Below are 13,544 nucleotides of genomic sequence, written 5' to 3' on the forward strand. Positions count from 1 at the left end.
CCTAACGGGAAGGACTAGGGAGAGTCATAGATTACTTGGTCAGCCTCCTAGCGATGCTCCATGGGAGGAACGACATCCTCTGACTTGGTACGTTCTACTGCCGAGGGACATCGTTCCCGCTGCACCGTCCATCAGGCATCCAACGATGCTTGCAGAAACTACACCATGCGCAGCTTTCGCTCTGGTGGAAATTGAAATAAGCGGCCCATCGGCCCAGTCCGACCCTACCCGTTGCTCTTGCCTCACTTCATCGCCATCGTTTCACTCAAGAAAAAAAAAAACACCATCGCCATCGTCGGCCAGTCGCTCTTATCTCTCCCTAGGGTTCGCTACGCCGGCGGTGAAGAGTAGCTGTGGTTCCATCAGGGCGCGAGGAGCGTAGCCGTGGAGCGGCGGAGCTAGCCGTTGCCCCGTCCAAGGCGTGACGCTGCCTAGCCGCCGAGGCCGCGTACTTCGTACAGGGTGCGACGCCGCCCGAGCCGTCGAGACCGTTGAGTCGCGGACCAAGCATCGTCGCCGCCGCCGATTTTTCTGGGACGATTGCTCTGCTGCTTGCCTCGCGTTGCATTAGTTTGGTGCTTGCTTTGCGCTGTACAGGTGTATTCAGTTTCAGTTGTGCAAATAGCAGAGAAGCGGCAACAGCAGGAGAAATGTCAAACTGAGCTTGTAATTGATGTGAATTGAGTGTACACGTCAGTGAATAGTGTGACTGAGTGTTGTATCCAGACTGTAATCATGTAATTTGAGAGTGGAGTTTACTGAATTTGAGTGTGATTATTGTCACAAAATATTTAATGTGAATAACTAAGTTTCTGTGTACCGTAACTATTATACTATTGTGATCTAAGATTGTCAATTTGAGAGCATAATACTGGTGTTGTTAATTAAAGAGGATAGCCTCTGTTGTTCAGAATCTGAGAACATGTCTTTTCAGGAATACACAAGTCATAATGTTTATGATTAACCCCTCTTGCAAGCATCCACAACTACGGAAAAAGAATTAAGGTAAACCTAACTATAGCATAAAACATACGGATCCAAATCAATCCCTTATGAAGCAACGCATAAACTAGGGTTTAAACATCTGTCACTCTAGTAACTCATCATCTACTTATTACTTCCCAATGCCTTCCCCTAGGGCCAAATAATGGTGAAGTGTCATGTAGTTGACGTTCACAGAACACCACTAGAGGAAAGACAATATACATCTCATCAAAATATCGAACGAATACTAAATTCACATGATTACTTATAACAAGACTCTCCCATGTCCTCGGGAACAAATGTGACTACTCACAAAGCATATTCATAATCAAAATCAGAGGAGTATTAATTATCATTAAGGATATGAAAATATAATCTTTCATCGAATAAACCAACTATCATCAACTATAAGGAGTAATCAACACTACTAGCAACACACAGGTCCCAATCTGAGGTTTTGGGACCAAGATCGAATACAAGAGATGAACTAGGGTTTGAGAAGAGATGGTGCTGGTGAAGATGTTGATGGAGATTGACCCCCTCTCGACGAGAGGATCGTTAGTGATGATGATGGCGACTATTTCCCCCTCCCGGAGGGATGTTTCCCCGGCAGAACAGCTCCGCCGGAGCCCTAGATTGGATCTGCCCAGGTTCCGCCTCGAGACGGCGGCGCTTCGTCCCGAAAGCTTCCTTCTGATTTTTCCAGGTCGAAACACACCATATAGCCAAAGATGGGCACCAGGGGGCCCATAAGGTCGGGGGGCGCGCCCAGGGGGTAGGGCGCACCCTCCACCCTTGTGGCTGGCTGGTGGCCCCCCTCTGGTACTTTCTTCGTCCAATATTTTTTATATATTCCAAAAACATGCTCTGTGAAGTTTCAGGACTTTTGGAGTTGTGCAGAATAGGTCTCTAATATTTGCTCCTTTTCCAGTCCAGAATTCCAGCTGCCGGCATTCTCCCTTTTCATGCAAACCTTATAAAATAAGAGAGAATAAGCATAAGTAATGTGTAATAACAGCCCATAATGCAATAAATATCAATATAAAAGCATGATGCAAAATGGAGGTATGATTGTCTTGGTTCATCTTTGCTCAATTATGTCGCAAGATGCCTCCCCAACTTGCTAATCGTTCCCGAATTTTCATGGCGGAGCTCCCATTCAAGGTTCATGCTTGTCACTCGTTGGTTGTGGATGCTCCTCTGTTGCGCCATGGGTGTTCGGTAAGCATGCCGGTGCGGTGCGATAGGCTGCTTTCCAAGTGTTGGTATTGTGATCCCTTGATGACTCCCCTCATCTACTTGCGCGTCTCATTGTGATGTCATTGGTCTGCTAGCTAGGCGTGCCTTGTCTGGGCGTCCTCTTTCTTTCCTCTTCTTGTTTTACCCTCTCTTTTTTGGTTTTTGACTCGGTTTTCCTCATAAACAGGGTCAACTTGCTCAGGTTTTCGATCCGTTTTCCCTTATAGCCATTTTGAAATATATTCAGGTGGGGAGCCTCCCCCCCCCCACCCCATCCTAAAAAAAATAATCACTTTGGGCTTTGGCACTCTTGTGTCTGGCTCAGACAACGTTCATTGAGATATTGCATGCGTGTCCTGGTCCCTATCCCCCAAGCTCTAGTGTCCTTTTCTTTTTCTTTTTTTGTGTTTGTTGTTGGGTGCTCAATCGGTTTTACTAATTAACTGGACAATGTTAGGTTTTTTGGATCCGGTTTTTCTTATAAACTAGATCATCTCTATTCTTTTTACTGGAATGCAGGAACCCCCTGCCCTCGTATGAGGTTCTTTGAAAAAAAATATAATACAAAGGTACAGATCCCAACAGTTAAAATGAATGGCGCGATAGCACGCATCAGGGGTCGCCGTGTGCAGGACTTCCTCACTCTTATACAGTACATAATATATGGCCTGTGAGCTATTTGATTAAGAGGAAACCCTTTTTTTGTCCAGGGACACATTACATTCTTACAAGTATTTGTCCACGGCTGCGCGCTCGGTGCCCTTAGTTTCATCCCCGTCCTCCGCTGACGGTGGCGGTGGATTAGGCTCGACTAGTTGGTGGAGGTGCTCGATGAGAAGCCAGAGGACGGTTGTGAACTCACCTCCACTGCTAAGCTTCTTGGCGTGGGACTCCCTGCTGCACCTGTTTGCCGCGTGGACCAGGAAATCCATCCACACGAAGAGGAGCACCCGCAATGAGCTGTACTCACCGTCTAGGTTCTCGTCGTTACTGACCAGTTCTTGGGCTACTACGATTGCGTAACTGAGACGGGGGGTTTCAGGGCCGGGTTTTGGTTTCTTGTCTTGTACCATGTCGGCAAGCTTCTTTCTCCGTTGGAGACTAGAGCGGGAATTGGGGCCATCACGAAGGCGGAACATGTCGCCCCAGCTGGGGGCTTGGTGCGTTTGGCCTTCTTGGCCCCATATTTTGACTAGATTCTCACAGGTCCGCCGGTACAATCTGCTCTGAGCAAGGCCTGGTAACATGTAGGGACGTTCCACCAGGAGGAACATCATGTAGTTGGACAACACCCTCACCGACTCATACATTGCTTGGCCTTCCATGGTTTCAATCCCAGTGTGCTTGTCGTCGAGGAGGTAGAGGTCGGTGGCGATGTGCCAGATAATGATGCCCTCTTGGAACTCAACGCCTAGTAGTAGTAGGTTGTCTTTCAGCTTTTTGTACAGATTCGTACATTTCGTCTGGATTGCATACTCACCCCATTTTTTCCTCACAATGCCTTGGGTGCTCACCTGGCCCTTACTGACTAATTCAAGAATGTAAAGCCTCAATTCCTTCTTCAGGTACTCTGAAATCCTGGCGGTCTGTGAGTGATGCTCCCTGTTCCACCACTCCTCGAATCCCAGCATCATGGCAAATCTACCGGGCAGAGGACTGTTCCTTTTGCTGGGACGGCTGCACAAATGCAACATGTTATATTGCCCCACAGTACCTGACCACCTCCTTGCCGGCCTCAAGCACCCACTAACTCTCATGACCTTTATGAGCCGGTGAAGAGATACTATCCAACGGCGAAGCCGATCCCATCCCCCCCTGCAGAGAAATGCATGTTTCAGAAAATTCCATCTTGTGGCACACAGGAAGGGGAGTGTCCAACTAGACCCAAGTGCACTCAGCAGGGATCTTATCTCCAGGAGTAATGCACCACCCAGTAAGATGTAGGTGATAGCAACATCGACTCTGCTGTTACCATCTTTGCCACTGAACTGGAAGAACAACAGCGCTACTGCAGTAGCGGCTGGTGAGGCGATACAGACACAGTAACCAAATGAGGTATGCACCACGCCTGCCTTTGTGTACAGGATGTCGTAGAGCAGTGACAGCTCCAACTCCATCACCACATACAACTGTTCATGTGTGAGGTGCTCAAGAACTTTGATTTCAGGGTTGTTTTTGTCCCTGTCCTCTGACGATTCAACTATTGCGCGCTTGCAGAACTGAAACAGGGAATGAGCATGCCGCATGAGGAATTCTTCTTCATCGACACTACCCTTGCATCCACCTTGTGGGAGCTCATACTCAAGGTAAAGAAGGTCACATCTGGGAGGTGGTTTCTTCTTGAGGGAGCCCCGGATGATGTCCATGTTGCCGCACCTGAGCGCCCACGTCCTCTCGCCATATTTGACAACACCGACGACGAACATCAAGATGGCGGCGAGAAGGAGCATGTCTTGAGTGCCGATGTAATGCTTGTAGAGGACGTAGGAAGCTCCCAGCACCTGCAAACCGAGATTAAGTAGGTGTCGCAGCCACAACATGTTGTCTTCGAGCGAGTAGGCGGTGATGTTATCCGGGCCGCCAAGGTGCAGCAAGAGAAATGGCGCCCAGAACGCAACCAGGCGATGCTCGCGGGGTGTGGCGCCGTCGAATGAGAGGTGGCCGAGAGCATATATCGCGGTGGCGTCGGCGAGCTGGTACGCCAGCCAGAGCATGAACCTGAACGTACGCCAGGATGTGCCACGCCGCCGGATCCCCGCTAACAGGACGAGGGCAACCTGCAGAGTTAGGCTCGTCAGCACCAGGCTCTGAACCGCCCACGCATTCCAGAAGTCTATAGGCCCTCCAACCATGGCTCTCGTCCTGCACGCTTAAAAATATAGAAATTATCTAGAAATTCCCACAATAATCAGAAAGATCTGACCTTTAATTTAACTAGTTGAATGATCACAGACGATGGTTTAGTTGCTACTATGTTATAAATTTTGTGATAAAAAGATTACCTCTCCAGTAAGATCAAATACGATGTAAGTTCGTTCTCAGTATTATCATCCAAACACTGTTACAAATCATGGTGTGCAATGGTCTTTCGAACTTTAAACTAACTAAGAAAAATAGCAGGAAGTAGTACAACCACTGGGTAAGCAAATTATTTGTGGATATTGAAGAGGATAAATAAATGGTGATAGAGCCGTATTTCATCCTTTCTTGGGTTCCAATGTCAGAACACAAGTTTCAAAAGAACATATACAAACTGCAAATTAGAAGTCCGACTGATTCCAAAAGTGTTGAGCAGTTTAAGATGGATTGAGCAGTTTCAAAAAAAATATTTATATAAATAATCCATGCCTTAACATTAATTGGACAATTTTTTTATCACATCATATTCGTTTATATCTTTGCGAGGATTTTATAAAACATTTACAGATAAGTAAAACTATATTTTTATCAACAATTCATATCCTAATATTAATTGTACAAATTATTTATTGTTTATTGCACAAAAAAAAAGTGACCTAAGGAAGGCTCGAACCCAACACCAACCTGGTAAACCTACACGCGCTAGCCAATATATACATTTCAGCCCCTACCGCCAAGGACTATGGCGATAGGGTATTTTCAACCTCAAACGACCGTGACGGTGCAATCAAATCCTACCGCCATAGCCCTCGGCGGTAGGCTGTGTTACCCTACCGCGAAGGACGATGGCGGTAGGAAAAGGGTCAGATCACGAAAAAATTTCAGATCGAGGTCAGATCGCGCTAAAGTTTACAAAAAAGGTCAAAACAGTGCGTCAAGTGCCAAGTCAAGACCAATGCAGAGCTAGGCAACAAGGAGTACCAAAGAATCAAGAAATTAAGAACACTGAAAATAGTGAGGATTCACATGTGAACGTGTGCGCTGGATGCGTCTGTCAAGCCAACTAATCATTTGTTTAGCTTGTCAATACTAAATTAGGAAGGAAAAGACGAATTAGGTGAATAAATACAGTCTCAAGCATGTGCCTCCATTATTTCTCATGAGTTCTTTTTTATGGTTGAGACCATGCAGTGCACAGGCTGCATTCAATCAACCAACAATACTATACTCCCAGAGCATGTGATGCCCTAGGAGGTTGTTAACAGCCTGGTCAGTCCAAGCCACGTCAAGAAGGCAACGAGGGTGAATCCTGGAGCAGGAGCAACTAACAGGGAATTGAGGATTGGTTCCTGTCGAGAGGCCCTGAACACTGGGTCCCGTGAAGAAAACCGGTGGGAACTAATGGATTTACCAGTGTTTTTACTACTAGTACTAAAATGTATGCTCGTTAGACAGGCCAAAATAACTGGCATAGACAATCGATATCGAAATGCATATATACAAGTGCAGTGAAATGTGACAGTGGAAATACCTGTAACAGCAGCACCAGAGCTAGCTGTACCGAAGTGCAAGCAGGAAGTAGCAGCAGAGAGAGATGGCGGCACTTAGGGCAGTGCTTGGCTGGAACTTAAATACCAGAATTCGAAATTGGAACAGTATGTATCCTTTTTTTTCTTTATTACAAAAAAAGAAGAAGAAGCAAGCAATGCGCATGGAAGAGAACAACTACTTTTGAGCCTCCAACCGTACTTAACTAAAAGTAATGTCACAGTGGCTTAATTAATTAAGACATGCACCAGCCACTCACTATATTGCTACATATCTACCTACTCAGTAGCGAAGATAGGTCCTACAGCACTTGGTTAAGAATTAGAGCAAGAGCATATTTTGGCTTGCATCGGAGTCTATGTCTCATGGGCAATATAATCTCATCTGCATATACCTTCCCGAGTCCGTCCAAAGAAAAACCACTGCAGTGTATTATAGTATCTCTAGAATCTTGTACCTCTAGTTTCAGAGTTTCACCACCAAACACTCAGAATTCACACCAGCAAAAACCGATAAAAATTAGGAATCTGCCATCAGAAATTAATTCTCAATGAAGAACCTTCCCTTCTCCAGTTTTTTTTTTTTTGCTCAATCCAGTTCCTGTTGGCCATTTCTGCTTCCAACAGAAGGGCCCAGCCAACACTACGTATGCGTGGAAATATAATTATCCACTCTGGGGCGGCTATGGTTTGGATATAATTAGTAATCATGATTGTCATTAGGCCTTAAGCTTGTCATAAACATTTGTTGTTATTGAGACCATGCGATGCAAGTACCAACCAACAATATTATAAGTCTAATCTTTAAGGTTCTATCCAATCAGCTAATACTTCAATTCTAGATCATAAAATGCATGCTGTACGAGGTGGATGGCACTACAAAGTGGAGTGTAGCAGGTATGCCTAGTGCAGAGCTTTCCTTTGTTTTTTCTGTCTCGAAAGAATAACAACCAAAAATAGTTGTACATGTGCATGCCTGCCTGGATGGATGCCACGAAAAAGTATTGACAAGTTGCTAGGCTGATACTACCAATTTGCTGGGTTAAACTTGCAGACTAGAGACCACATTTGCATTTCCAAGTTTCAATTAGATTAAAGGAAGTGCTACATACACAGCAAGATCCCGGGGAAGCTTCCCGGAATGAGTACTTTTTTGTGTGAAAATACATAAATTGAAACCTGTTCAGATTCAAATACCGGAATCATGATTGCCATGAGCATTTGCTATTATTGAGACCATGCAAGGACCAACCAACAATATTATATATGTGTGTAATATTTAAGGTTCTATCCAATCAACCCATGCTTTATTTCCAGATAATGCGATACCTGCTTTACGAGGAGGTGGATGGCACTACAAACTTGAGTAGCAGCCGTGCCAAGTGCAGAGCTTTTGTCAGGATCTGAATCTGAAAAAACCTGATGAAATCAACAGTTAACTCCGAAGAATGAAAGCTGCAGCTCGCTTTGTTACAGCGCCGACTAGGTGACCACTTGATGTTTTGTGTCGCGGGGCATGGCAGTCTCACTGCGAACGTGGATCCTACATCCGAAGGGTAACGGCTTTCTAAACATTAACTTTCCAACAATAGCTTTGTTGCACTAAAGCTATGGTTTGGGAGCAGCACTGGGCATCTATCCTTGTATAGTTTACATCCTGGCCGCCCCTTGTGATGGTTGGGCCTCAACTTTGCTCTATAATCGAATCAATTTCAGTAAAATCACTCCCAAGCTTATACATTTTCTATGTGTTATTGTATGAATTTCTGCAACTAGCTAGGCTCTGAAATACAGAAACCGGAACCAGTTCAGACTCAAAAACCGAAAAAGGAGAACTCAGAGGGAGCACAGGAGCACCAGCCTTCGTGCCTCCCCTCCCTCCATGTGCCGTGCTGCTACAACGACTGCCGTCGGCCAACCACAGGCTCTGCGGAGCACGTCGCCGCAGTGGAAGGATGGTAGGGATGGTCAGTGGCTGCCGCCATGGGTAGGTCTCCTCTGCAGCCTCAAGCAAGAGCAGTAGAGCGCCTCATGGTTGGAGGAAGAAACACGTCTTCCCAAGAACGAACGAACGAACGAACTACCAGGCACTGAATGCTGGATCCCGCAGAAATACTCCTTACTTCCAAAAAATGCATGTTTGACTTGTCACCGTCTCTAAAATTACTTGACGCACTGTAGAATCCGAAAGGTTTCATTTTTCCTTTTCAGATGTGGATGCAGACCTGACTCAAACTTTGTCGCGATCTGCGGTCTATTTTGTTCAAAAGAAAAAATAAACAAATACTTTGACGTGTTTGGCGTCGACAAATACTGCAGTTTTATAAACCATGGTATATCTAAAACCATGTTTTTTTTCTGTATTTGAAAAAGAGCTCCCAGCCTCTTTTTTCTAAACTGAGAATGCGCTCGCTCCTTCCTATCGGATGCTGCACGTACACAGTACACATACGAAATGATATAGCGCCGACTGAGAACACACTCACGCGTGCGAGGGCTTAGATCATGGGGCAGATCGATTGATACTTAGAACATAGTTGTACACAGCCGGCTAAGCTAGCAGGCCAATCGATTCCATGCGGCCGAAGGTACAACATAACTCTGATCTTAACGCCTAGGAGAGAGGACACGCGCAACCTGATCACGTCGTTGTATAATTACTTGAGTGTAGCTCAGTTCAGTTCAGCTAGCTATGACTATCCATGCAATGAGTAGTCAAAACCAGAAAATCTGAGAAAAACTACACTTGCCAAACACCTTCATAGTTTTGCCAGAACTGAGAAAAACTGTGGTTTTTAGAAACCGAAGTATTAATTTCCCTCACATTGAAATACCGTGGTTTTTAATTACTATGGTTCTGTAAAAACTATGTTGCCATACTAGGTGGACAAATGAAAGAGTCAAAGAAACTTGCATGGCTTCTCACTGGTCAGTACACATGATTAAAAAAACAGAGGTACCTGGCTAATATCACCAACCCAAAGAAATTTCCTAAACTACTGACCCATACAGTGTGCCTAATTGCCTATTACTTACAGTTGGAATATAAAAAATAACAGTAAATTTTACACTATTTCAGAGTCGTCCAAAAAGAAGAGAAAATGGTATTTCAGAAAGAAGAACAGCCTCAGGCTCTCAGCTCACAACCTCTACCTACTCTGATTGCTTCTCTTCAAGTTTTTGTGAACCATGAACCATGCATGAGCTTCGAGTGTTGGATAAAAGACTAGGCAATTAATCAGCCGCTACTCTTCTGAAAACGCTTGTTACTTGTGACCATGCGATGTGGCCTCTGTACCTCACACTGAACGATGTAGCTGTAGTGAGGCGGCAGGTGGGATGTCCATGCATGGACCTTGAATTTCCCTCGAAGCCTCACACTTCCAAAGAGAAGATCTTGCGCGCTCATCATCCTCCGAGCTTCAGGTCCAGTTTCAGCAGAACATGTCTCGTAGTCAAGAAACAACACGACACATTTATTCACCCTCCTGAGATATGTTGGCTCCACCATCTGCCATGGAAGAGTGAAACGATGCCCATACACTGAGATGTTTGTCTTCTTCAAATTCCTGAGGGCTGCAAGGGCCATGCTCCAGAAATGGGGGTTAAATTTGGTTTCAGTACTCCACTGACGATGTTTGCAGACATGAAGCACCCACTCGTCAAATTGGCCATCTCCATGGCCATTGATGCGAGCTTCGGGTGGTCCTCTGCTCTCGTGCTACCAAAGGAACGCACCTTGAAGAAGTACAGGTATGCTTCTTGAGTTAAGAACTGTAATGTGAGGGATTCCGTGGTTCCAAAGCTTGCGATCTTGTCAGAGCGGCTCACAATTATCATCTTACTTCCACTCGTGATGCGACTTTTCGCAGCTGAATACAACCTCTTCCATACAGGCTCCTCAATATCCAGAAGAAGCTCAATGATGATCAATGTCCTTCCACCGCCCATCCCACCGTTTTGATGCTTGATTCTACCTCCATCTCTTAGGGTCTCTACAATTGCATCTTTAAGATGATCCCCATTGAAAAACAAAATTTGAGAGAAGTGGTTGCGGACCCTTTCATCGTTGCATACATGCTCGACCAGGGTGCTCTTTCCAACTTTCCTGGGACCGACGATTGGCAAGACAGCCAAATGATCAGCAGCACCAGGAGCAGTCTGTGATTGCAACAGGAAGTTCATCACAAGTTCCATCTCCATTTGTCGTCCAAACATGCATTTGTCCAGCAGCAGATACATGTTGTACGGTTGACGGTGCAGACGTGGGTAACTGTTTAGAAATATGATGAACTCATTCACATCTTCAATGGTGTTCCTTATGCTGCCAAGAACTTGCTCCAGCAGCTCAGCTTGTGCTGCACCATCATTGTTGGCATTGCAGAAGCATACACGCTTTGCAGGGTTGAACTTAGATGGGGCAAAAGAGTAATCTTTTGACCTGTTATCTTCATGTGCTCCGCAACTGAACATATCGAGGGTGTAATACCCCATGTACATCTCCTGTCTCAGTATGCTGAGTTGATGCAGCATGGCCTGGTTTGTAATGAGCCGGTCATCTGCCTCCTCGACGACGACATGAAGCCGCAGTAGCAGCCGTTGCAGGCCGTGCAGCCTCTCCTCCTCGGTTGCCTCCGCTGACCGCTGCTTCAGGTATCTGTCCACCAGGAAAGATATGGATCTACTGGCAAGCTCACCCATAGCAGCAGAAAATATTACCTCCATGTGTGTGTTTGAGAGCCCGCTCGGTCTACATATATCAGAAACTTCTCTGAGGACTTGCCCAAGGACACTATGAGTCTTCATCTTATTTCTCCGTTGAAGCCGTGTTTTTCTTTTCTTTGATCAAAGAGTTGAATATGAGATTGTATAAACAGAAAGAAGACATGCATGTGTGCAGAAGTTTGTGTCTTATCTTTTCTGACTTGGAAGAAATTTGGAAATGGTCATCTAGTGACCTCTGCTAGTCTAGAAGGAGCAGAAAAAAATGGTCATCTTTTCTGGCTGTTTTGAACTTTCAACCCCTTAACGCCCTTACTTTTCTGCAGTTGCTAGTTGCTACTCAACCTTCCACCGGACAAACATTTCAAAGCATGAAAGTGACCCTGCGATGACTTTGCAAACCCGGAGACCGGAGTGATGATTGAGCAAGCTATGTGCTGCTTGATAGCCGCTCGTCATGAAGCACAAAATATTCAGAATTTTCTCCTCTTTGCAGTCTTGACAGATAACAGTGTTTCATGACCTTCCAAGGGTAAGCAAACTGCTTGCTTCTTCTGTTGGACTCTCCAGTGTTCCAACATTAACCTCTTTGCTGAAGCTGCTATCAGAATTGGCTAATACAAGAATTAACATTGTTGCTGTGTCCGCTGAAGGGATGGTTTGCCTTTATGCCCCGAGAGGTGGACGTGTCGATGGAACAATGCTTGCCTGCTGTTGATGGAGAGGAAAGCGACCGCAGTCCCAGCTGCTGAAGAACTAAGTTGGAGTTGGCCGCGAACACCTCCAGCCCCGACGCGCCGTCTGGCACCATCAACTTCAACTCCTTGATGCCAAGCCCCTGTTTTCTCCTCTGCTGGTTCAAGTTTTTTACTGTCCTGAGCTTCGGCTAGCAGTAGTTTTTGATGTATGCCACACTGACACTGCTCTTCTGTGTTCAGCCAGATTTAATTGGGCTTAAGCTGCTCTGACGACTTGTGCAGAGATCTAAACACAAAGACTAACTAGGTCTGGAGGATTTACGGTTAAATCAATGTATATTGATGTTATTAATTCGAGCTCCATTCCTACCTCCAAACATGTTTGGGCTGTCAAAGTTCCCTTGAAGATAAAAGTGTTTATGTGGTTTGTCCATAAACAGGTTATTTTAACCAAGGATAACTTGATTAAGCGTAATTGGACAGGACCTACGAGGTGTAGCTTCTGTGATCGGGACGAGACGATCAGGCATCTCTTTTTTGATTGCCCGTTTGCCCGAGTTCTTTGGCGGATGGTTCACATTGCTTTTAATATTACTCCACCGAATTCTGTCACTTCGTTATTTGGGACATGGCTCACTGGGATTGAGCCTGAATTAGCGAGACATATTCGTGTTGGAGTTTGCGCTTTGTTGTGGACTATCTGGACTTGCAGAAATGAGTTGGTTTTTAACAGAACATCACGTATTCACTTTTTGCAGGTTATTTTCCGAGCCACGGCTGTGATCCGTTCATGGTCGCTACTCACTCCGATGGAGGCCAGGGAGCATTTGGTTACTGGATCTATCCGCTGGGAGATGGTAGCTCGGGATATCTTCAACCGGTTTGGATGGCGGTCATGTAATAGGATAGGCAATTAGTCTACCTATCTATTTTTAGCCAGCCGGTTGTGGCGTCTTACCTTGGCTAGTCTGTGTTCAGCCTCTGTAGCTCTGTGTGAGCTGTCTTTTTATTTCTTTTCAGTCGGAGACTTTGGAACCTTGTTGGACCTTTTATTTCATTAATAAGATGGCCGTATGCATCGCTCTGATGCAGAGGCCGGGGAAATCCCCCTTTTCGAAAAGAAAAAAAACACAAAGACTAACAAAATTATAAGAAGCAGCAGATCGCAGCACCTTTGCTTCTGAAATGGAATGAATCGTATGGTCCGTTGAAATTCAGATTGTGGGAAACTCACTGAAGCACCGCGGCGTGAGCGGCGTGGTCGGCCCTCCTCCAGGTATTCCTACGCGACTAATCGGAGAGGCTCCGGCCGAGTCACTCCTCTACCATGCCATCCCTGCGCCGCACGCCCACGGCCACCGCCGTCGGCGACCAACCACAGCCGCAAGCAGCGACGGGGACGCTACACGCCCAGAATACGGGTAGCTGGATCGGCGACGCGGTGGCCGGTCCGAGCCACGGCAGGGAGGTGCCGAGGGTTGGTCGCGCGTCGGTC

At 45.9% G+C, this 13,544-nt stretch overlaps 1 protein-coding gene and 1 pseudogene across 1 annotated transcript; both read right to left on the reverse strand.

Moving 5' to 3' along the window:
• Positions 1-2,948: 2,948 nt before the first annotated feature.
• On the reverse strand, positions 2,949-5,075 carry LOC123055464 (uncharacterized). Its single transcript, XM_044479480.1, has one exon. It carries the CDS (start codon positions 5,073-5,075, stop codon positions 2,949-2,951), a length of 2,127 nt encoding a protein of 708 aa, XP_044335415.1.
• Positions 5,076-9,576: 4,501 nt separating this feature from the next.
• Positions 9,577-11,384, reverse strand: LOC123048222 (uncharacterized; annotated as a pseudogene).
• Between the last annotated feature and the right edge of the window lie 2,160 nt (positions 11,385-13,544).

Source organism: Triticum aestivum, chromosome 2D (genome assembly GCF_018294505.1).
Source record: "Triticum aestivum cultivar Chinese Spring chromosome 2D, IWGSC CS RefSeq v2.1, whole genome shotgun sequence".
NCBI lineage: Eukaryota > Viridiplantae > Streptophyta > Magnoliopsida > Poales > Poaceae > Triticum > Triticum aestivum.

Bases quoted from the DNA above. Each gene is read 5' to 3' on its own strand.
- LOC123055464 (XM_044479480.1), bottom strand. From the start codon at position 5,075: ATGGTTGGAGGGCCTATAGACTTCTGGAATGCGTGGGCGGTTCAGAGC.